General features: G+C 42.8%; 1 protein-coding gene across 2 annotated transcripts in view; it reads right to left on the bottom strand.

Annotated features, from left to right (window-relative positions):
- LOC106566415 (copine-5) overlaps positions 1 to 26,365 on the bottom strand; it is a 250,283-nt gene that overhangs the window by 170,746 nt on the left and 53,172 nt on the right. Inside the window, exons 4-7 of one of the 2 annotated variants that reach the window (XM_045692915.1) lie at positions 11,946 to 12,049; positions 9,901 to 9,940; positions 7,158 to 7,172; positions 6,853 to 6,929 (exon numbers count right to left, since the gene is read on the bottom strand). In XM_045692915.1, the coding sequence (XP_045548871.1) occupies positions 6,853 to 6,929; positions 7,158 to 7,172; positions 9,901 to 9,940; positions 11,946 to 12,049 (236 nt within the window). The remainder of the gene's footprint in view (positions 1 to 6,852; positions 6,930 to 7,157; positions 7,173 to 9,900; positions 9,941 to 11,945; positions 12,050 to 26,365) is intronic. The other variant, XM_045692916.1, reaches the window with a different exon arrangement.

Here is a 26,365-nt window from a genome sequence, read left to right as displayed (position 1 = left end):
GCGAGAATCTGTCTCCGCACCATGCGCTCTCACCACTGGTGTCCCCCAGGGCTTTGTTCTAGGCCCTCTCCTATTCTCGCTATACACCAAGTCACTTGGCTCTGTCATATCCTCACATGGTCTCTCCTATCATTGCTATGCAGACGACACACAATTAATCTTCTCCTTTCCCCCTTCTGATAACCAGGCGGCGAATCGCATCTCTGCATGTCTGTCAGACATATCAGTGTGGATGACGGATCACCAGCTCAAGCTGAACCTCGGCAAGACGGAGCTGCTCTTCCTCCCGGGGAAGGACTGCCCGTTCCATGATCTCGCCATCACGGTTGACAACTCCCTTGTGTCCTCCTCCCAGAGTGCTAAGAACCTTGGCGTGATCCTGGACAACACCCTGTCGTTCTCCACTAACATCAAAGCGGTGACCCGATCCTGTAGGTTCATGCTCTACAACATTCGCAGAGTACGACCCTGCCTCACACAGGAAGCGGCGCAGGTCCTAATCCAGGCACTTGTCATCTCCCGTCTGGATTACTGCAACTCGCTGTTGGCTGGGCTCCCTGCCTGTGCCATTAAACCCCTACAACTCATCCAGAACGCCGCAGCCCGTCTGGTGTTCAACCTTCCCAAGTTCTCTCACGTCACCCCGCTCCTCCGCTCTCTCCACTGGCTTCCAGTTGAAGCTCGCATCCGCTACAAGACCATGGTGATTGCCTACGGAGCTGTGAAGGGAACGGCACCTCCATACCTTCAGGCTCTGATCAGGCCCTACACCCAAACAAGGGCACTGCGTTCATCCACCACTGGCCTGCTGGCCCCCCTACCTCTGAGGAAGCACAGTTCCCGCTCAGCCCAGTTAAAACTGTTCGCTGCTCTGGCACCCCAATGGTGGAACAAGCTCCCTCACGACGCCAGGACAGCGGAGTCAATCACCACCTTCCGGAGACACCTGAAACCCCACCTCTTTAAGGAATACCTAGGATAGGTTAAAGTAATCCTTCTAACCCCCCCCCCCCTTAAAAGATTTAGATGCACTATTGTAAAGTGGTTGTTCCACTGGATATCATAAGGTGAATGCACCATTTTGTAAGTCGCTCTGGATAAGAGCGTCTGCTAAATGACTTAAATGTAAAATGTAAATGAATTATGGTCAGACTCGCTCAGGCAGAACAAACTTACATTTGTGCCTTTTTTCAATGCTGTTTTTAATGTCATTGAGAATATTTTTCAGAATTGAATTTGAAAGTAATTCTAGAAGTAATCATCCAATAAAAATCTAAATATATTTATTTAATCTGATTACAATATTTTAGCTGGTAATATAACCGATTACAGCTACATTTTGTTTTTTTGTAATCCATTACATATAATCTGTTGCTCCCCAACCCTGAAGCCCATAGCTACACAGTGCATGCACACACAAACAACTACCAAAACACATCTAAACTCAGCAAAAAATGAAACGACCCTTTTTCAGGACCTCGTCTTTCAAAGATAATTCGTAAAAATCCAAATATCTTCACAGATCTTCATTGTAAAGAGTTTAAACACTGTTTCCCATGCTTGTTCAATGAACCATAAACAATTAATGAACATGCACCTATGCAACGGTCGTTAAGACACTAACAGCTTACAGACGGTAGGCAATTCAGGTCACAGTTATGACAACTTAGGACACTAAAGAGGCCTTCAACTGACTCTGAAAAACACCAAAAGAAAGATGCAGAGGGTCCCTGCTGATCTGTGTGAACATGCCTCAGGCATGCTGCAAGGAGGCATGAGGACTGCAGATATGGCCAGGGCAATAAATTGCAATGTCCGTAATGTAAGACGCCTAAGACAGCGCTACAGGGAGACAGGACGGACAGCTGATTGTCCCCGCAGTGGCAGACCAACACCTGCATAGGATTGGTACATCCGAACATCACACCTGCGGGACAGGTCCAGGATGGCAACAACAACTGCCCGAGTTACACCAGGAATTCACAATCCCTCCATCAGTGCTCAGACTGTCCGCAATATGCTGAGAGAGGCTGGACTGAGGGCTTGTAGGCCTGTTGTAAGGCAGGTCCTCACCAGACATCACCAGCAACAACATCACCTATGGGCACAAACCCACCGTCGCAGGACCAGACAGGACTGGCAAAAAGTGCTCTTTACTGACGAGTCGTGGTTTTGTCTCACCAGGGGTGAAGGTCGGATTCGCGTTTATCGTTGAAGGAATGAGCGTAACACCGAGGCCTGTACTCTGGAGCGGGATCGATTTGGAGGTGGAGGGCCCATCATGGTTTGGGGCGGTGTGTCACAGCATCATCGGACTGAGCTTGTTGTCATTGCAGGCAATCTCAATGCTGTGTGTTACAGGGAAGACATCCTCTTCCCTCATGTGGTACCCTTCCTGCAGGCTCATCCTGACATGACCCTCCAGCATGACAATGCCACCAGCCATACTGCTCGTTCTGTGCATGATTTCCTGCAAGACAGGAATGTCAGTGTTCTGCCATGGCCAGCGAAGAGCCCGGATCTCAATCCCATTGAGCACGTCTGGGACCTGTTGGATCAGAGGGTAAGGGCTAGGGTCATTCCCCCCAGAAATGTCCAGGAACTTGCAGGTGCCTTGGTGGAAGAGTGGGGTAACCTCTCACAGCAAGAACTGGCAAAGCTGGTGCAGTCCATGAGGAGGAGATGCACGGCAGTACTTAATGCAGCTGGTGGCCACACCAGATACTGACTGCTACTTTTGATTTTGACCACCCTTTGTTCAGGGACACATTATTCCATTTCTGTTAGTCACATGTCTGTGGAACTTGTTCAGTTTATGTCTCAGTTATTGAATCTTGTTATGTTCATACAAATATTTACACATAAGTTTGCTGAAAATAAACGCAGTTGACAGTGAGAGGACTTTTTTTTGCTGAGTTTACATTCCTCTCATCCTATTAGCTGTGTCTGGCATCCCACCACTACTATGTCTCCTGTCATCCGATTAGCTGTGTCTGGCATCCCACCACTACTATGTCTCCTGTCATCCGATTAGCTGTGTCTGGCATCCCACCACTACTAGGTATCCTGTCATCCTATTAGCTGTGTCTGGCATCCCACCACTACTATGTCTCCTGTCATCCTATTAGCTGTGTCTGGCATCCCACCACTACTAGGTCTCCTGTCATCCGATTAGCTGTGTCTGGCATCCCACCACTACTAGGTCTCCTCTCATCCTATTAGCTGTGTCTGGCATCCCACCACTACTAGGTCTCCTGTCATCCTATTAGCTGTGTCTGGCATCCCACCACTACTATGTCTCCTGTCATCCGATTAGCTGTGTCTGGCATCCCACCAGTACTATGTCTCCTGTCATCCTATTAGCTGTGTCTGGCATCCCACCACTACTATGTCTCCTGTCATCCGATTAGCTGTGTCTGGCATCCCACCACTACTATGTCTCCTGTCCACCTAGTTTCAGGTTCACAGAAAACAGTGACACTTCTGAGTGTTCCTCCCATCTGTTTTTGGCCCTCTGCCAACCCCTCTCTCCCTATCTCCCTCCCTCTCTTTGTCTCTCTCTTTCTCTCTGTATTCTCTGTGTCCCCACTCTCTCTAAGGCAAGTTCACAGCATGTTAACAAAATGTCTTGATCCTCTTATTCTCCACAGAAGGGCAACACACGTTAATCCACTATTATACTGTCCAGCCACACGCGTGCGCACACACACACACACACACACACACGCACACACGCACACACACACACACACACACACACAGACACACAGACAGACACACAGACACACACACACATACACACACGCGTGTGTCTAAGACAAGAGGGTGTCTCTCTCTGTCTCTCATGTCGGCATCAAGCCACTCTACATGACAGAGTGAGTCTATATGAGGGAGACTCTACATGACAGAGTGAGTCTATATGAGGGAAACTCTACATGACAGAGTGAATCTATAAGAGGGAAATTCTACATGACAGAGTGAATCTATGAGGGAAACTCTACATGACAGAGTGAGTCTATATGAGGGAGACTCTACATGACAGAGTGAGTCTATAAGAGGGAGACTCTACATGACAGAGTGAATCTATAAGAGGGAAATTCTACATGACAGAGTGAATCTATGAGGGAAACTCTACATGACAGAGTGAATATATAAGAGGGAGACTCTACATGACAGAGTGAGTCTATATGAGGGAGACTCTACAAGACAGAGTGAGTCTATATGAGGGAGACTCTACATGACAGAGTGAGTCTATAAGAGGGAAAATCTACATGACAGTGTGAGTCTATATGAGGGAGACTCTACAAGACAGAGTGAGTCTATATGAGGGAGACTCTCCAAGACAGAGTGAGTCTATATGAGGGAGACTCTACATGACAGAGTGAGTCTATAAGAGGGAAAATCTACATGACAGTGTGAGTCTATATGAGGGAGACTACATGACAGAGTGAGTCTTTATGAGGGAGACTCTACAAGACAGAGTGAGTCTATATGACGGAGACTCTACAAGACAGAGTGAGTCTATATGAGGGAGACTCTACAAGACAGAGTGAGTCTATATGAGGGAGACTCGACAAGACAGAGTGAGTCTATATGAGGGAGACTCTACAGATTGCTCCCTTAATGACAGTAACAGTGTTAGAGGAAGCCCCGAGTCCTGTTCAATTACCAGTTCCATCATCTCACCCCATTGTTATCTGAACAGTTAAAGTACTCCACAGATGGCTATAGATGACAGACATATTTATCGTCATCCCACAGCCTAGGGCTTTGTCTCAAATGGCATCCTATTCCGTTTATCGTGCACACTTTGTTTTAACATTGCCCGTAGGGCTCCCATAGGGCTCTGGTCAAAAGTAGTGTACTATATTGGGAATAGAGTGCTATTTGTTACACAGCCCTAGAACACATGGAAGCCAATGAGTAGCGCTGGTTGGCTGTGTTACGTTCCAATGCACACAGAAATATAAAGAGGCCTGTTTGATGACTCCGGAGTCAATGGTGCTTTCATGATATAGTGGGCGACATGGATAAAGTCAAGCCACATGGCAACTGGTACAAGTACAATTTGGTTACATGACTGAACATAGTTCAACTCTTGAGGAGGAGCGAGGTCGTTTGACTCGTGTGCCATCTGTTGATTGGCCCAAGTGATTAGGGAACTATTTGTTAGGGAACTATTTTGTCTAACAGCCATTGGGATGGCGAAGCAGTGCAACGATGTTAGAATGTACCCTTAATATGCAGTGAGCTCTAACAGCCATTGGGTCAGTGACAAATGTTTAGTTGTTTTGGCTCTGTACTCCAGCACTTTGGATTTTAAATTATACAATGACTATGAGGTTAAAGTACAAACTGTCAGCTTATTAAAATTGGGGGTATTTTCATTCATATTAGGGGGCAAAAATTATTGTGTATTAAAGTAGTACAAATGTAAGTATTTGGTCCCATATTCATAGCATCCAATGATTACATGCTTGTGACTCTGCAGACTTGTTGGATGAATTTGCTGTTTGTTTTGGTTGTGTTTCAGATTATTTTGAGCCCAATAGAAATGAATGGCAAATAATGTATTGTGTCATTTTGGAGTCACTTTTATTATAAATAAGAACAGAATATGTTTCTGAACACTTCTAAATTAATGTGGATGCTACCATGATTACGGATAATCCTGAATGAATTGTGAGAATGTTACAGAGGCAAAAATATCATACCCCGCTCCAAAATGCTAACCTCCCTGTTATTGTAATGGTGAGATGTTAGCATGCCTTGGAAGTATGATATTGCTGCATCTAAAATGGGGGGGGGGGACTACGTACAAAACGTGCTGTAATTCCTAAACGGTTCAACCTATATAAATGAAAATACCTTCAAATTACAGCTGACAGGCTCCACTTTAACCTCCTCATCATTGTACCATTTCAAAGTGCTAGATTACAGAGCCAAAACGACAAAACAATATGTCACCAATACTTCTAGAGCTCACTGTACATGATGTAGTCAGTGCTTCATTCTAAAGCCCAGTGCAGATACATTAGCCGACATGAGGAGACAAAACTAGACAGTTTAAGAATGTTGAGTTGTTAAACAGCTGACTGAAGATCAGGCCACAGATCAAACAGAGAAGATGTGCAGTTAAGACCGTTTCTACGGCAACGATGCCACTTTACAATGAAGTGCTGAAACTTTGATACAAAGTTGCCACTTGTTGTAGCAAGGTGTTTTAGCAAAGATATATCAAGGAATATGTGCACCAGAAACAGGCCAGGTGTGGCCTGTTTGATCCACAAAATGAACAGCAATATCGGGCCAATTGCTGCAACAATTAAGACTGTTAAAGTGTGAGGCTATCATCTTGCTGCTCATGGTGACATTATCCTGCTGCTCATGGTGACATTATCCTGCTGCTCATGGTGACAACATCCTGCTGCTCATGGTGACAACATCCTGCTGCTCATGGTGACATCATCCTGCTGCTCATGGTGACATCATCCTGCTGCTCATGGTGACATCATCCTGCTGCTCATGGTGACCTCATCCTGCTGCTCATGGTGCCATCATCCTGCTGCTCATGGTGACAACATCCTGCTGCTCATGGTGAAATCATCCTGCTGCTCATGGTGACATCATCCTGCTGCTCATGGTGACATTATCCTGCTGCTCATGGTAACACCATCCTGCTGCTCTTGGTAACATCATCCTGCTGCTCATGGTAACATCATCCTGCTGCTCATGGTGACATCATCCTGCTGCTCATGGTAACATCATAGAGTCTCAGTTTAAGACCACCACTACTCACCCCAGGGTCACACAGCTTCAACCAATCAATCAATCCAGCCCGCCACTACTCACCCCAGAGGTTTCTCCAGTCGACTGGCGGGTGATCCTACGATCTCTCCCAAGGTACAGAACACCTGCCCCAAGAAGTCCTGATGGAGGTGAGAGGAGGGAGGGATGGAGGGACGGAGGGAGGAGTGGAGAGTTTGTTGTTCATGGGGAGACAGAGGGGAAAGATTGGGGAGACAGGGGGAAAACAAGGACAGCTGATGTGGAGCTAAGCAGCGTGTTATAAGCAGTGTGTTATAAGCATGTTATAAGCAGTGTGTTATAAAACATTGAAGAGAGATAAAGTTTGGTTGGAGGAGTCAAACACGTACGTCAATGTCGGAGGGCTTCCAGGGAGAAGGAGAAGGAAGAGGAAGAGGAGGAGGAGGAGGAGGGGTACACCAGGCGGCAGCATAGACAACAACAACAACCACAACAACAACAACCACAGAGCATATCATGTAAGAGAAGGCACAAGACTCAAATACCATACAAGACCGTCATCAAAACAAGAGAAAAACACAGAGCAGGAAAGAAGAGAAGAAAAAAGGGGAGAATGGGGGAGAAAGGGGGAGAACGGGGGAGACAGGGAGAAAAAGGGAGGAGAAAGGGGATAGAACGGGGGAGAAAGGGGAGAAAGGGGGAGAAAGGAAGAAAAGGGGAAGAAAGGAAGAAAAGGGGGGGAAAGGGGGATAGAACGGGGGAGAAAGGGGGAGAACAGAAGAAATGGTGGGAGAATGGGAGAGAAAGGGAGAGAAAGGGAGAGAGATAGAGGGAACTGGGTTTTATGTAAGACGACAGTTAGTAACACAAAAGTGAGTACAAAACAATCAAATGTAAACATGGCAAATGAAGAAATAATGAAGAATTTTCTGGTATTATGCAAACCATTGACTGCAGATATATTATCATTGTGTATGTGTGACTAATGCGTTGCTTTTCAAAGCTTTCACTGCAAAACAATATGCTAGCATTCATTCATCATCATAACTTTATACATGTGAGTACATTGCTAAACCATTGAAGTACAATAAATCATGCCTAGAATTTAAGAAAATGGGTTTCACAAGTTTTGATAATGGTATGACATCGAAAAAGCAACCTTCAGTTCATACAAAACATGTAGGTCACACGATATAGACGGGTTAGCTGATAACATCAAGGAAAACGATGCTCACGCTTCAATGGGGCAGAAGTCTGTGAGCATATGGTTCTGGATGGCCAGATACCTACCAACAATGACAAGAAACTGCCATGGTTCTGGATGGCCAGATAGCTACCAACAATGACAAGAAACTGACATGGTTCTGGATGGCCAGATAGCTACCAACAATGACAAGAAACTGCCATGGTTCTGGATGGCCAGATAGCTACCAACAATGACAAGAAACTGACATGGTTCTGGATGGCCAGATAGCTACCAACAATGACAAGAAACTGCCATGGTTCTGGATGGCCAGATAGCTACCAACAATGACAAGAAACTGACATGGTTCTGGATGGCCAGATAGCTACCAACAATGACAAGAAACTGCCATGGTTCTGGATGGCCAGATAGCTACCAACAATGACAAGAAACTACCATGGTTCTGGATGGCCAGATAGCTACCAACAAAGACAAGAAACTGACATGGTTCTGGATGGCCAGATAGCTACCAACAATGACAAGAAACTGCCATGGTTCTGGATGGCCAGATAGCTACCAACAATGACAAGAAACTGACATGGTTCTGGATGGCCAGATAGCTACCAACAATGACAAGAAACTACCATGGTTCTGGATGGCCAGATAGCTACCAACAAAGACAAGAAACTGACATGGTTCTGGATGGCCAGATAGCTACCAACAATGACAAGAAACTGCCATGGTTCTGGATGGCCAGATAGCTACCAACAATGACAAGAAACTGCCATGGTTCTGGATGGCCAGATAGCTACCAACAATGACAAGAAACTGCCATGGTTCTGGATGGCCAGATAGCTACCAACAATGACAAGAAACTGACATGGTTCTGGATGGCCAGATAGCTACCAACAATGACAAGAAACTGACATGGTTCTGGATGGCCAGATAGCTACCAACAATGACAAGAAACTGATATGGTTCTGGATGGCCAGATAGCTACCAACAATGACAAGAAACTGACATGGTTCTGGATGGCCAGATAGCTACCAACAATGACAAGAAACTGACATGGTTCTGGATGGCCAGATAGCTACCAACAATGACAAGAAACTGCCATGGTTCTGGATGGCCAGATACCTACCAACAATGACAAGAAACTGACATGGTTCTGGATGGCCAGATAGCTACCAACAATGACAAGAAACTGACATGGTTCTGGATGGCCAGATAGCTACCAACAATGACAAGAAACTGACATGGTTCTGGATGGCCAGATACCTACCAACAATGACAAGAAACTGCCATGTGGGGAATCGTAAGTGACTAGTTTTAGCTTGTTTCATCTTGTTCTTGATACCATGTTTTGTTTTGAGGTGTTTTGACTGATTTCACGTCAATGCTAATAAGGCAACAAAAAAAATAACTACCGTAGCTAGCCAGTAACTGTCACAATGTATTTGAGAGAAAACGAGTGCTCATTTTACAAATGTCTTTATGTTTTCAATAAACATTGGAGACTAAATAAAGTTTACATGTTGTCAACAATCTAAGCCAACCCCGTCTGTTTTTCCACGGTTTGTTGCTAAACAACCAACTTGTCTATGTGCTAAATGTATTATTATGAAAGCTACACAATATCAATACATAATGTAATATGCTATTTGTATTATAAAAAGGTAACGGTGTGTGGACAGACAGCAAGGCCACATCGTGAAATGTTGGTTACTAAGGCACTATTATTTACTATTTCCATCCAATAGTATACGTGAGCTTTGGGATGACATGGATTTTGATTAGCATAAAACCAAAATAGGGAATGGCATGCATTTCAAAATAAAAGTTTCCATTTCAAAATAAAAGTTTCCATTCATGGCGAATAGAGGATGATGGCAAAGAAAAAGTCAAACAACCATGAGGCACCGGCACAGAGTGATAGCTTTTTCACTTACATGCTTTGCCAGATCTGGACTTTTGGAATCAATATCATATCTGAAATCACAAAGAAAGATAGACTGGCGTTTGAGCATTAACACACAGTGGTTTGATATCATTCCTGATGGCGTGTAGGCTAGTCTACAGTGGAACAATGATACAATGACATTTGAACAGACAGAAGGCATAGGGGCCACCAGCCACCTAAATTAAAAAAAGATTCACCGGTAAAAAAAACATTTACTTCACTTAATCCTTCTACACTTCATAAATTAAGACCCCTTTCTTTTCACTATTGTCCCTGCTGTAACTCACCTATTCACATTAGAAACAATAAAGTTTTGAAAAATGAGTCTTAGCAGCTGCCAGCCGATAAACTTTGGGTATATAGGTAATTAGAATGGTTGTGGTCATACGCAATTCCTTTAAAAACTACTCATGCTCTTTTCATAGAAGTCATTCAAATGGAATGTGTCCTCCCCTCACCCCCCCCCTAATCCCGCTGACAGAGGTATATAAAAGAGGAGGAGGGGGAGGAGGAGAGGAGGGAGGAGGTGAATGGAGGAAAGGAGGAGGATGGAGGAGGAGGGAAGAGGAGGGAGGAGGAGGAGGGGGAGGAGGAGGAGGAGGGGGAGAGGAAGGAGGAGGTGGGTGGAGGAGAGGAGGAGGCTGTCCCACTGACAGAGGTATATAAAAGAGGAGGAGGGGGAAGTGGAGGAGGAGGGGGAGGAGGAGGAGGGGGAGGAGGTGTGGGGAGGTGGATGGAGGAGAGGAGGAGGCTGTCCCACTGACAAAGGTATATAAAAGATAAATGTAAATGTCTTAGACTAATTAACATGTAGATGTAGCACCTCTTCTTAGTCTCCCACCAAGGAGTTAAATGAAAAGGGCCCACGTGAAGTTATTAAGCCTCTTGAGAGGTTCAGCAGAGCCTGGATATTTACTGTACTGTATCATCAAGTCCATGTGGGCTGCTCTCTATTCAAAGTAGTACAAATTAGGCAGTGTTTTCTCTTGCTGATGGCTGGAAATGTACTGCAAAATGAAGTTCATGAGGGCTTCTGTCAACTCACTGTAGAAAAACGAACAATAATATTAGGCAGAGGCTATTGAGGGAATAAGGAAATGATCATCTCTCTGTTTTCAAAGCCTCTTAATGAAGTGTCACCTCTTTGCTCTGCACTCTGATTGGGTATTTCAAGAGACTGGGAGGAGGAGCAAGATGAAGGAGGAGGATGGAGGAGGAGGACAATGGAGGAGAAGGAGGGATGAAGAGGAGGAGGAGGAGGAAGAAGGAGAAGGGAGGAGAAGGAGGGAGGAGGAGGGGGAGGAGGAGGATGTAAGAGGAGGAGAAGGGAGGATGGGGAGGAGGAAGAGGAGGAGGGGGAAGAAGAGGAGGAGGCAAGAGGAGGGAGGAGGACGAGGAGGAGAAAGAGGATGGAGGATGGAGGGGGAGGAGGAGGGAGAAGGAGGATGGAGGAGGAGGAGGAGGAGGAGAAAGAGGAGGAGGGAGGACAGGGAGGGAGGACGGACAGAGGGGGGAGAGAAGAGGAGGGAAGATGATATAGTAGGTTGGATGGAGGGGGATGATGAGGGAGGAAGAGAACAAAGAAGAGGAGGATAAAGGGTGGGGGGCTGTGTGATACCTATGGGACTCTCTCAGCTTCAGATATTTGCTTTAAAGTGTGAAGAATGTGGATAAACCTACATGAAATATTGAACATCCTTTTATACCAATCTATCTCCCTCCTACTCCCAACACAAGACTATCCAGACAGGGGGGGGGATATGGGAGGGAGGGGGAGAGAAGAGGAAGAGAAGACAAGCGGGGGGAGGTAAGTAAAGAGAAGGCGAGAGTAGGAGGAGGGGAGTGAAATGGGAGAGATCGCAAACGAGTGAAAGAGAGAGAGAGATAAGAGAAAGAGAAAGGGAGAAAGCAAGAGAGAAATAGGAGGATGGAAAGGAAAGGTTGTTTAGGAAAATTAGTGAAACTCACACCTCCTCTCTGCCTCCCTGCCTGGTGAATCCTCATAGACCAGATCGAAAGAGAATAACTACTCACACGTCGAAGCGTAGATTCTGCTTCTCTTCAAAGAAGTAGTCCAAGATGTACTTCCTGACAAAGTCCGGATCCAGAGTGTTGTCAATCACCTCCGTTCTCCCAAACTAGAAGAGAACAGAGGGAGAGGGAAGGGGGAGAAAGAAGGGAAGAGGGCGAGGGAAGGGATAGGCAGAGTGGGAGAGAGAGAGAGAGAGAGAGCGAGAGGGAGAAAGAGAGAGAGAAGGAGAGAGAAATAAAGAGAAAGAGGGAGAGAGAGAAGGGGAGAAAGAGAGATATGGAGAGAGTTGGTTTGTGAGAAAATAATCATAAACTTTTATGCAGTTAGTAAGAAAGCAGCCAGGCGTTTCATTCCTCTCCTCTCCTCCTTTCCTTTCCTCTCCTCTCCTCTCCTCTCCTCTCCTCTCCTCTCCTCTCCTCTCCTCTCCTCTCCTCTACTCTACTCTACTCTCCCTTCCTCTCCTCTCCTTTCATCTCCCCTCCCCTCCTTTCCTCACCTCTCCTCTCATCTCATCTCACCTCTCCTCCCCTCCTTTCCTCACCTCTCCTCTCCTCTACTCTCCTCTCCTCTCCTCTCCCCTCCTCTCTTGAAGACACTGCGCAGCAGATAAACATAGCATTTGATTAGCGCAGATCAATAATGACAGTGTTGTAATGACTAACTGGATCCTACAACACCACAGCTGCTCTGGCCTGTCTGAAAAAGTCCATTCTCTATTGGTGTCGTTACGCGACACTAGTAGGAACACTTGCTTGTACGTACGTACATGAGGGGCTAAAAACCCCACAAAAGTTGCCAGATTGACTTTCATTTCATTTTATTTAATTAACCATAGACCCTAAGAACAATAGGCCAGTGTTTTCCAGGGAGTTCAAATTCAACTGTATGAACTGAGAACCAGGAGGGAGTGAAAAGCACGTGAGAAGATGAGGGGCTGCAACTGTAATAATACAGTGAGGTGTCTTGTGGTGCTAAAAAATACGTTCAGATGGTGTGATACTGTGTGATGGTGTGATACTGTCTGATGGTGTAATACTGTCCGATGGTGTAATACTGTCTGATGGTGTAATACTGTGTGATGGTGTAATACTGTCTGATGGTGTAATACTGTGTGATGGTGTGATACTGTCTGATGGTGTAATACTGTCTGATGGTGTAATACTGTGTGATGGTGTAATACTGTCTGATTGTGTAATACTGTCTGATGGTGTAATACTGTCTGATGGTGTAATACTGTCTGATGGTGTAATACTGTCTGATGGTGAAACACTGTCTGATGGTGTAATACTGTCTGATGGTGTAATACTGTCTGATGGTGTAATACTGTCTGATGGTGAAACACTGTCTGATGGTGTAATACTGTCTGATGGTGTAATACTGTGTGATGGTGTGATACTGTCTGATGGTGTAATACTGTCTGATGGTGAAACACTGTCTGATGGTGTAACACTGTGTGATGGTGTGATACTGTGTGATGGTGTAATACTGTCTGATGGTGTAATACTGTCTGATGGTGAAACACTGTCTGATGGTGTAACACTGTGTGATGGTGTGATACGGTCTGATGGTGTAATACTGTCTGATGGTGTAATACTGTGTGATGGTGTAATACTGTGTGATGGTGTGATACTGTCTGATGGTGTGATACCGTCTGATGGTGTAACACCGTCTGATGGTGTAATACCGTCTGATGGTGTAATACTATGTGATGGTGTAATACTGTCTGATGGTGTAATACTGTCTGATGGTGTAATACTGTCTGATGGTGAAACACTGTCTGATGGTGAAACACTGTCTGATGGTGTAATACTGGCTGATGGTGTAATACTAGCTGATGGTGTAATACTGTCTGATGGTGTAATACTATCTGATGGTGTAACACTGTCTGATGGTGTAATACTATGTGATGGTGTAATACTGTCTGATGGTGTAATACTATGTGATGGTGTAATACTATCTGATGGTGTAACACTGTCTGATGGTGTAATACTATGTGATGTGTAATACTGTCTGATGGTGTAATACTATGTGATGGTGTAATACTGTCTGATGGTGTAATACTGTCTGATTGTGTGATACTGTCTGATGGTGAAACACTGTCTGATTGTGTAATTCTGTCTGATGGTGTAATACTGTCTGATGGTGAAACAATGTCTGATGGTGTAATACTGTCTGATGGTGTAATACTGTCTGATGGTGTAATACTATGTGATGGTGTAATACTGTCTGATGGTAAAACAATGTCTGATGGTGTCATACTGTCTGATGGTGTGATACTGTCTGACAGTGTGATACTGTGTGATGGTGTAACAATGTGTGATGGTATAACAATGTGTGATGGTGTAACAATGTGTGATGGTGTAATACTGTGTGATGGTGTAATACTGTGTGATGGTGTAATACTGTCTGATGGTGTATTACTGTCTGATGGTGTAATACTGGCTGATGGTGTAATACTGGCTGATGGTGTAATACTATTTGATGGTGAAATACTATTTGATGGTGTATTAATGTCTGATGGTGTAATACAGTCTGATGGTGTAATACTGTGTGATGGTGTAACAATGTGTGATGGTGTAACAGTGTGTGATGGTGTAATACTGTGTGATGGTGTAACAATGTGTGATGGTGTAACAATGTGTCATGGTGTAACAATGTGTCATGGTGTAATACTGTGTGACGGTGTAACAATGTCTGATGGTGTAATACTGTCTGATGGTGTAATACTGTCTGATGGTGTAATAATGTGTGTGATGGTGTAATACTGTCTGATGGTGTAATAATGTGTGTAATGGTGTTAGACTGTGTGATGGTGTAACACTGTGTGAATGTGTAACACTGTGTGATGGTGTAATACTGTCTGATGTTGTAATACTATCTGATGGTGTAACACTGTCTGACGATGTAATACTGTCTGATGGTGTAATACTGTCTGATGGTGTAATACTATCTGATGGTGTAATACTGTCTGATGGTCTAACACTGTCTGATGGTGTAACACTGTCTGATGGTGTAATACTGTCTGATGGTGTAATACTGTCTGATGGTGTAATACTGTGTGATGGTGTAACACTGTCTGATGGTGTAATACTGTGTGATGGTGTAATACTGTGTGATGGTGTAATACTGTGTGATGGTGTAACACTGTGATGGTGTAATACTGTCTGATGGTGTAATACTGAGTGATGGTGTAATACTGTCTGATGGTGTAACACTGTCTGATGGTGTAATACTGTGTGATTGTGTAATACTGTGTGATGGTGTAACACTGTGTGATGGTGTAACACTGTCTGATGGTGTAATACTGTCTGATGGTGTAATACTGTCTGATGGTGTAATACTGTGTGATGGTGTAATACTGTGTGATGGTGTAACACTGTCTGATGGTGTAATACTGTGTGATGGTGTAACACTGTCTGATGGTGTAATACTGTCTGATGGTGTAATACTGTCTGATGGTGTAATACTGTCTGATGGTGAAATACTGTCTGATGGTGTAACACTGTCTGATGGTGTAATAAAGTGTGTGATGGTGTAACACTGTCTGATGGTGTAATAATGTGTGTGATGGTGTAATACTGTCTGATGGTGTAATACTGTCTGATGGTGTAATACTGTGTGATGGTGTAACACTGTCTGATGGTGTAATAATGTGTGTGATGGTGTAATACTGTCTGATGGTGTAACAATGTGTCATGGTGTAACAATGTGTCATGGTGTAATACTGTGTGATGGTGTAACAATGTGTGATGGTGTAACAATGTGTGATGGTGTAATACTGTGTGATGGTGTAATACTGTCTGATGGTGTAATACTGTCTGATGGTGTAATAATGTGTGTGATGGTGTAATACTGTCTGATGGTGTAATACTATCTGATGGTGTAACACTGTCTGATGATGTAATACTGTCTGATGGTGTAATACTGTCTGATGGTGTAATACTGTCTGATGGTGTAATACTATCTGATGGTGTAATACTGTCTGATGGTGTAATACTGTCTGATGGTGTAACAATGTGTCATGGTGTAACAATGTGTCATGGTGTAATACTGAGTGATGGTGTAATACTGTCTGATGGTGTAACACTGTCTGATGGTGTAATACTGTGTGATTGTGTAATACTGTGTGATGGTGTAACACTGTGTGATGGTGTAACACTGTCTGATGGTGTAATACTGTCTGATGGTGTAATACTGTCTGATGGTGTAATACTGTGTGATGGTGTAATACTGTGTGATGGTGTAACACTGTCTGATGGTGTAATACTGTGTGATGGTGTAACACTGTCTGATGGTGTAATACTGTCTGATGGTGTAATACTGTCTGATGGTGAAATACTGTCTGATGGTGTAACACTGTCTGATGGTGTAATAAAGTGTGTGATGGTGTAACACTGTCTGATGGTGTAATAATGTGTGTGATGGTGTAATACTGTCTGATGGTGTAATACTGTCTGATGGTGTAATACTGTGTGATGGTGTAACACTGTCTGATGGTGTAATAATGTGTGTGATGGTGTAATACTGTCTGATGGTGTAACAATGTGTCATGGTGTAACAATGTGTCATGGTGTAATACTGTGTGATGGTGTAACAATGTGTGATGGTGTAACAATGTGTGATGGTGTAATACTGTGTGATGGTGTAATACTGTCTGATGGTGTAATACTGTCTGATGGTGTAATAATGTGTGTGATGGTGTAATACTGTCTGATGGTGTAATACTATCTGATGGTGTAACACTGTCTGATGATGTAATACTGTCTGATGGTGTAATACTGTCTGATGGTGTAATACTGTCTGATGGTGTAATACTATCTGATGGTGTAATACTGTCTGATGGTGTAATACTGTCTGATGGTGTAACAATGTGTCATGGTGTAACAATGTGTCATGGTGTAATACTGAGTGATGGTGTAATACTGTCTGATGGTGTAACACTGTCTGATGGTGTAATACTGTGTGATTGTGTAATACTGTGTGATGGTGTAACACTGTGTGATGGTGTAACACTGTCTGATGGTGTAATACTGTCTGATGGTGTAATACTGTCTGATGGTGTAATACTGTGTGATGGTGTAATACTGTGTGATGGTGTAACACTGTCTGATGGTGTAATACTGTGTGATGGTGTAACACTGTCTGATGGTGTAATACTGTCTGATGGTGTAATACTGTCTGATGGTGTAATACTGTCTGATGGTGAAATACTGTCTGATGGTGTAACACTGTCTGATGGTGTAATAAAGTGTGTGATGGTGTAACACTGTCTGATGGTGTAATAATGTGTGTGATGGTGTAATACTGTCTGATGGTGTAATACTGTCTGATGGTGTAATACTGTGTGATGGTGTAACACTGTCTGATGGTGTAATAATGTGTGTGATGGTGTAATACTGTCTGATGGTGTAACAATGTGTCATGGTGTAACAATGTGTCATGGTGTAATACTGTGTGATGGTGTAACAATGTGTGATGGTGTAACAATGTGTGATGGTGTAATACTGTGTGATGGTGTAATACTGTCTGATGGTGTAATACTGTCTGATGGTGTAATAATGTGTGTGATGGTGTAATACTGTCTGATGGTGTAATACTATCTGATGGTGTAACACTGTCTGATGATGTAATACTGTCTGATGGTGTAATACTGTCTGATGGTGTAATACTGTCTGATGGTGTAATACTATCTGATGGTGTAATACTGTCTGATGGTGTAATACTGTCTGATGGTGTAACACTGTCTGATGGTGTAACACTGTCTGATGGTGTAATACTGTCTGATGGTGTAATACTGTCTGATGGTGTAATACTCTGTGATGGTGTAATACTGTGTGATGGTGTAATACTGTCTGATGGTGTAGTACTGTCTGATGGTGTAATACTGTGTGATGGTGTAACACTGTCTGATGGTGTAATACTGTCTGATGGTGTAACACTGAGTGATGGTGTAACACTGTCTGATGGTGTAATACTGTCTGATGGTGTAATACGGTCTGATGGTGTAATACTGTCTGATGGTGTAATACTGTGTGATGGTGTAACACTGTCTGATGGTGTAATACTATCTGATGGTGCAATACTGTCTGATGGTGCAATACTGTGTGATGGTGTAATACTGTGTGATGGTGTAACACTGTGTGATGGTGTAATACTGTCTGATGGTGTAATACTGAGTGATGGTGTAATACTGTCTGATGGTGAAATACTGTCTGATGGTGTAACACTGTCTGATGGTGTAATACTGTGTGATGGTGTAACACTGTCTGATGGTGTAATAATGTGTGTGATGGTGTAATACTGTCTGATGGTGTAATACTGTGTGATGGTGTAACACTGTCTGATGGTGTAATAATGTGTGTGATGGTGTAATACTGTCTGATGGTGTAATAATGTGTGTGATGGTGTTAGACTGTGTGATGGTGTAATACTGTCTGATAGTGTAATACTGTGTGATGGTGTAATACTCTGTGATGGTGTAATACTGTGTGATGGTGTACCACTGTCTGATGGTGTAATAATGTCTGATGGTGTAATAATGTGTGTGATGTTGTTATACTGTGTGATGGTGTAATACTGTGTGATGGTGTAATACTGTGTTAAAAACTAGATGAGCTGACACACACACACACACACACACACACACACACACACACACACACACACACACACACACACACACACACACACACACACACACACACACACACCGCAGTGCTGTGGTTAGTTGTTTCCCACAGCTAATTGTGTCTGTTATGAATAATGCATGTTTAGAGTCCTGGCTGAGGCTTTGAGATGCATGAACATGAATTAATGATGGAACCCTGGCCAATAGAAAGTGTTTCTTACCATAAACTGATGGAGTGAATTAATTATAACAGGTGTTACAGTTTTTTACAATCACTTTGGCACTACGTTTGGAATGTTGATGTCATTTCTCAAAACTCTAGACACAAAACTCACAACCAATGATCAAAATGATTTAAAAAAAAAACTATAATACTTTTTCCAATTGCTTGGATACAATACACATAAAGTTAAGATCATTTGTTCATTGAACTAAAATCACCTGTTCAAAATGACACAACTTAACATCAAAGTATTACCATTTCAAAATGCAATTCACACATTACATCTGAGATGACTGTCTATTCATTTCATTACAATGATCTAACTATCAATTGATACAACTGCTCAAAATGATAAGTAATTGTTGCATTACCCTTAATGCATAGTTTTATTGAAACTGACAAACAATATTCCAGGTTTAGATCATGAAAGTTTCAGGATAACGAGATCCATTGACACCATTTACCGTCGAACATGAACCAATTGGACTACATTATCTATGGATGTAATATTTCATCATCATTCTTTATCAGACCCTGTTTCTATGGTCCCATGTACCACTTTTCCAGGCCATGTTTTCACATTTGACATTACTGTACACCTGTGGCCAAATCCACAAGACAGGGTTGAGGGAAATATAGAAGTACAGTAATCAATCCTTTGTTTTGCTTTTTACAGTAAGCCAGGTGAGGAACACTGCAGTTGATGTTTTACTGTAGTTTTTTTCTTTTTTGTAGCTAATTATTTTTGCTTTGATTCAAAGAAACCTATGAGTGATTTTATTGTATTTCATCAATACATTTCAGATTTTGTTCAATGATTCCACTGTGTCTGTAGTATTCTCTCTACTAGTCCTTTTACAGTGATGTATTTACGTGTAGTAGCATAATGAAACATGTATCACATATTTTGTACTACGATATTTAATGATTGAAAGAACAACTACACAGTGAAACTATCGGTATCTTGTGTGTGGCTGATCTAAATGAATGTTCCTATGGTATTTCATGATAAATGAGTTATTTGAACCAACGATTCTGCAAGTGCAAGGTTTTGTTAAAGATATGAATGCACAATGCAATGTTTTGAACATTGGACAGCCTGTGTTACAACTGATGACCATTTTGAGTTTTGTGTCTAGAGTTTTGAAAAATGACCACAAGGTTCTGAAATTAGTGCCAAAGGGATTGTAAAAAACTGTAATGTGCAGATGACACTGACGAATTACACTGCTACGGGGAGATCAGGCTACACAGGTCTGTGTTTTGACATCATACTGCTACAGAGAAGATCAGGCTACACAGGTCTGTGTTTTGACATCACACTGCTACAGGGAAGATCAGGCTACACAGGTCTGTGTTTTGACATCACACTGCTACGGGGAAGATCGGGCTACACAGGTCTGTGTTTTGACATCACACTGCTACGGGGAAGATCGGGCTACACAGGTCTGTGTTTTGACATCACACTGCTACAGGGAAGATCAGGCTACACAGGTCTGTGTTTTGACATCACATTGCTACGGGGAAGATCAGGCTACACAGGTCTGTGTTTTGACACAGAATACAGTTGTGGAAAAGACAGCCACAAATTTAAATAGGTTAGAATTGATGCAAATTGAAAATGGCATGAGGCAAGTAGAGTGTTGTTATCTATCTCTCTCTCTCTCTCTCTCTCTCTCTCTCTCTCTCTCTCTTTGTTATGGAAGGTTTGGGAATTGCTTCCTTTTAGGTGGTTGTAGAATTTAACTGCTCTTTTCTGGATTTTGATCATTAGCGTGTATCAGCCTAATTCTGCTCTGCATGCATTATTGTGTTTTACGTTGTACACAGAGGATATTTTGCAGAATTCTGCATGCAGAGTTTCAATTTGGTGTTTGTCCCATTTTGTGAATTATTTTTTGGTGAGTGGACCCCAGACCTCACAACCATAAAGGGCAATGGGTTCTATAACTGATTCAAGTATTTTTTGCCAGATCCTAATTGGTATGTTGAATTTTATGTTCCTTTTGAAGGCATAGAAAGCCCTTCTTGCCTTGTCTCTCAGATCTTTCACAGCTTTGTGGAAGTTACCTGTGGCGCTGATGTTTAGGCCAAGGCTTTCGACTTTGTCAATCACCACAATCTTATCGGCAGACTCAACAGCCTTGGTTTCTCAAATGACTGCCTCGCCTGGTTCACCAACTACTTCTCAGACAGAGTTCAGTGTGTCAAATCAGAGGGCTTATTGTCCAGACATCTGGCAGTCTCTATGGGGGTGCCACAGGGTTCAATTCTCAGGCCGACTCTTTTCTCTTTATACATCAATGATGTCGCTCTTGCTGCTGGTGATTCTCTGATCCACCTGTATGCAGACGACACCATTCTGTATACATCTGGCCCTTCTTTGGACACTGTTTACTTTTTAGTGACAGCGGGCAGTATTCGGAAATTCAGATGAATGACGTGCCCAAATTAAACTGCCTGCTACTCGGGCCCAGAAGGTAGTATATGCATATTATTAGTAGATTTGGATAGAAAACCCTCTGAAGTTTCCAAAACTGTTTGAATGATGTCTGTGAGTATAACAGAACTCATATGGCAGGCAAAAACCTGAGAAAAAATCCAACCAGGAAGTGGTTGTAGTTTTTCAAGTGATTGCATATCCAAACTACATTGTCTGTGGGGTCATTTTGCACTTCCTAAGGCTTCCACTAAATGTCAACAGTCTTTAGAACCTTGTTTCATGCTTCTACTGTTACTGGGGAGAGAATAAGAGCTGACTCAAGCCTGAGACCTATGAGTTGTTTACTGCGCGGTCACGCAGGCATGCCGTTCCTTATTTTTCCTCTGTAATGAATACGCTATTGTCCGGTTGGAATATTATCGAAGATTTATGTTAACTTGTTATGGATAGGGGGCAGTATTTTCACGGCCGGATAAAAAACGTACCCGATTTAATCTGATTATTACTCCTGCCCAGAAACTAGAATATGCATATAATGATTAGCTTTGGATAGAAAACACTCCAAAGTTTCTAAAACTGTTTGAATGGTGTCTGTGAGTATAACAGAACTCATTTGGCAGGCCAAAACCTGAGAAGATTCCAAAAAGGAAGCGCCCTCTCTGACCATTTCTTGGCCTTCTTGATCATCTCTATCCAAAACAGGGGATCTCTGCTGGAACGTGACATTTTCTAACGCTCCCATAGGCTCTCAGAAGGCGCCAGAACGTTGAATGATGACTTTGCAGGCCATGGCTGAAAAACAGTAGCGCATTTGGATAGTGGTCGATCTGAGAACAATGAGACTGGCGCGCGCGTGCACGAGAAGACTCCATTTTACTTTCTCTGTCTTTGAACGAAAACAACGACTCCCGGTCGGAATATTATCGCTTTTTTACGAGAAAAATCGCATAAAAATTGATTTTAAACAGCGTTTGACATGCTTCGAAGTACGGTAATGGAATATTTTGACATTTTTTGTCACGAAATGCTCCGGGCGCGTCACCCTTCATTACCCTTCGGATAGTGTCTTGAATGCACAACAAAACGCCGCTATTTGGATATAACAATGGATTATTTGGAACCAAAACAACATTGGGTGATGAAGTAGAAGTCCTGGGAGTGCATTCTGACGAAGAACAGCAAAGGTAATCCAATTTTTCTTATCGTAAATCTGAGTTTGGTGAGTACCAAACTTGGCGGGTGTCAAAATAACTAGCCATGATGGCCGGGCTATCTACTCAGAATATTGCAAAATGTGCTTTCACCGAAAAGCTATTTTAAAATCGGACACCGCGATTGCATAAAGGAGTTCTGTATCTATAATTCTTAAAATAATTGTTATGTTTTTTGTGAACGTTTATCATGAGTAATTTAGTAAATTCACCGGAAGTGTTCGGTGGGAATGCTAGTTCTGAACGTCACATGCTAATGTAAAAAGCAGTTTTTTGATATAAATATGAACTTGATTGAACAAAACATGCATGTATTGTATAACATAATGTCCTAGGAGTGTCATCTGATGAAGATCATCAAAGGTTAGTGCTGCATTTAGCTGTGGTTTTGTTTTTTGTGACATTATATGCTAGCTTGAAAAATGGGTGTCTGATTATTTCTGTCTGGGTACTCTGCTGACATAATCTAATGTTTTGCTTTCGCTGTAAAGCCTTTTTGAAATCGGACAGTGTGGTTAGATAAAGGAGAGTCTTGTCTTTAAAATGGTGTAAAATAGTCATATGTTTGAAAAATTGAAGTTTTCGGATTTTCGAGGACTTTGTATTTCGCGCCACGCCCATCATTGGATATTGGAGCAGGTGTTCCGCTAGCGGGACGTCTAGATGTAAGAGGTTAAAAAGACCCTAAGGATTGATTGTAAACATCGTTTGACATGTTTCTACGAACGGTAATGGAACTTTTTTACTTTTCGTCTTGGGTTTTGCGCTCGCGCATTATGCCTTTGGAATAGTGATCTGAACGCGTGAACAAAACAGAGGTATTTGGACATAAATATGGAATTTATCGAACAAAACAAACATTTCTTGTGGAAATGAGAGTCCTGGGAGTGCATTCCGACGAAGATCAGCAAAGGTAAGTGAAGATTTATAATACTATTTCTGAGTTTTGTTGACGCCAGAACTTGGCGGGTAACTGTATAGCTTGCTTTGATGACTGAGCTCTGTGCTCAGAATATTGAACAATGTGCTTTCGCCGTAAAGCTATTTTGAAATCTGACACAGCAGTTGCATTAAGGAGAAGTGTATCTATAATTCTTTCAATAACTGTTGTAAATTTTATCAACGTTTATGATTAGTATTTTTGTAAATTGATGTGCTCACTCACCGGAAGTTTTGGGAGGCAAAACATTTCTGAACATCACGCGCCAATGTAAAATGGGGTTTTTGGAGATAAATATGAACTTAATCAAACAAAACATACATGTATTGTGTAACATTGAGTCCTGGGAGTGTCAGCTGATGAAGATCATCAAAGGTTGGTGATTCATTTTAGCTGTATTTCTGGTTTTTGTGACACCTTTCCTTGCTTGGAAAATGGCTGTGTGGATTTTCTTGTTTAGGTGCTGTCCTAACATAATCTAATGTTATGCTTTCGCAGTAAAGCCTTTTTGAAATTGGACAATGTGGTTGGATTAACGAGAAGTGTATCTTTAAAATGGGATATAAAGGTTGTATGTTTGAGAAATTTGAATTATGAGATCTTTGTTGTTTTGAATTTGCCGCCCTGCTATTTCACTGGCTGTTGACTAGTGTGTACCGCGGGTGGGACGCTAGCGTCCTACATGTCCCAGAGAGGTTTTAACTAACATCCAGACTAGCTTCAATGCCATACAACTCTTCTTCCGTGGCCTCCAACTGCTCTTAAATGCAAGTAAAACTAAATGCATGCTCTTCAACCGATCGCTGCCCGCACCTGCCCGCCCGTCCAGCATCACTACTCTGGACGGTTCTGACTTAGAATATGTGGACAATTACAAATACTTAGGTGTCTGGTTAGACTGTAAACTCTCCTCCCAGACTCACATTAAGCATCTCCAATCCAAAATTAAATCTAGAATCGGCTTCCTATTTCGCAACAAAGCATCCTTCACTCATGCTGCCAAACATACCCTCGAAAAACGGACTATCCTACCGATCCTTGACTTCGGCGATGTCATTTATAAAATAGCCTCCAACACTACTCAGCAAATTGGATTCAGTCTATCACAGTGCCATCCATTTTGTCACAAAAGCCCCATATACCACCCACCACTGCGACCTGTATGCTCTCGTTGGCTGGCCCTCGCTTCATATTCGTCGCCAAACCCACTGGCTCCAGGTCATCTATAAGTCTTTGCTAGGTAAAGCCCCGCCTTATCTCAGCTCACTGGTCACCATAGCAGCACCCACCTGTAGCACGCACTTCAGCAGGTATATTTCACTGGTCACCGCCAAAGCCTATTCCTCATTTCGCCACCTTTCTTTACAGTTCTCTGCTGCCAATGACTGGAATGAATTGCAAAAAATCACTGAAGCTGGAGACTCATATCTCCCTCACTAACTTTAAGCATCAGCTGTCAGAGCAGCTCACAGATCACTGCACCTGTACATAGCCCATCTGTAAATAGCCCATCCAACTACCTCATCCTCATATTGTTTGATATATAATTCATATATATAATTCATTGATATACATGTTGAAGAGGGTGGGGCTTAATCTGGATCCCTGTCTCACCCCACGGCCCTGTGGGAAGAAGTTTTTTGCCAATTTTAAACGCACACTTGTTGTACATGGATTTTATAATGTTGTATGTTTTTCCCCCAACACCACTTTACATCAATTTGTAAAGCAGATCCTCATGCCAAATTGAGTCAATGTCTTTTTTTAAATCAACAAAGCATGAGAAGACTTTGCCTTTGTTTTGATTTGTTTGTTTGTCAATTAGGGTGTGCAGGGTGAATACGTGGTTTGTCATACGATAATTTGGTAAAAATCCAATTGACATTTCCTCAGTACATTGCTTTCACTGAGGAAATGTACGAGTCTGCTGTTAATGATAACGCAGATCATTTTCCCAAGGTTGCTGTTGACGCATATCCCACGGTAGTTATTGGGGTCAGATTTGTCTCCACTTTTGTGGATTGGGGTGATCAGTCCTTGATTCCAAATATTGGGGAAGATGCCAAAGCCAAGGATGATGTTAAAGAGTTTTAGTATAGCCAATTGGAAATCTCACTCTCTCTCTCTTGCTCTTTCTCTCATTCTGTCAGTCTCTGAGCTAACTAAGGGCAGGATTCAATCATTATCGCAAGATCTGTGTCATAGCTTTATTGAAATTTAAAGGCAATGTTCCCTCGTTTGCAGAGATTGCATTCAAGGTAAACGGAAATTACCTTTACATTTTAACACCAATTACCTTTACATTGGTGTTACACCAATCATTTTAACACCAATCTTTTCCGCAATACTTTTGCGCAATACTTCCGCAATACTTCCCCACGGTATTGGTCCCGTGTGGCAATACTTTTCCGCAATACTTCCCCACAGTATTGGTCCCATGTGGCTCAGTTGGTAGAGCATGGTGTTTGCAATGCCAGGGTTGTGGGTTCGATTTCCCACGGGGGACCAGTATGGGAAAGAAATGTATGAAATGTATGCATTCACTACTGTAAGTCGCTCTGGATCAGAGTGTCTGCTAAATGACTAAAATGTAAATGTAATAGGGATTGAATCCAGCCCTAACTGTAGATTCAGGACAAGTTGAGAAAAATACATCTCTCACGGTGAGGATGGGCTGGAAGTGGTGGAGGCAGAAATCCAGAAGCAAACTCACATCAGCCTGAGCCAAGAGGCTTAACTTTACAAAAGGCAAAAAGTTTCTGCTCCAGAGTGAAGACTCAGCTTTCTCCAAGGCAATTTAGAGCACTGGCTCTGGCCCTTATCTATGTGAGGAAATAACAGCCTTACCTGGAAATGCCCTCTGGCTTTCTACAGTGGGTGTCTGAAGCTCAGATGGGAGCCAGGGCCAGCCAGGTAAGGCTGTACCATTACCTTTCAACCCCAGACAGACAAACCCTGGTGTGTGGATGTCACCTGA

The sequence above is a fragment of the Salmo salar genome, chromosome ssa13 (genome assembly GCF_905237065.1).
Source record: "Salmo salar chromosome ssa13, Ssal_v3.1, whole genome shotgun sequence".
NCBI classification, from domain to species: Eukaryota; Metazoa; Chordata; class Actinopteri; order Salmoniformes; family Salmonidae; genus Salmo; species Salmo salar.
Note: the sequence above shows the minus strand (reverse complement) of the source record. Positions and strands in the feature narration are given on the sequence as shown.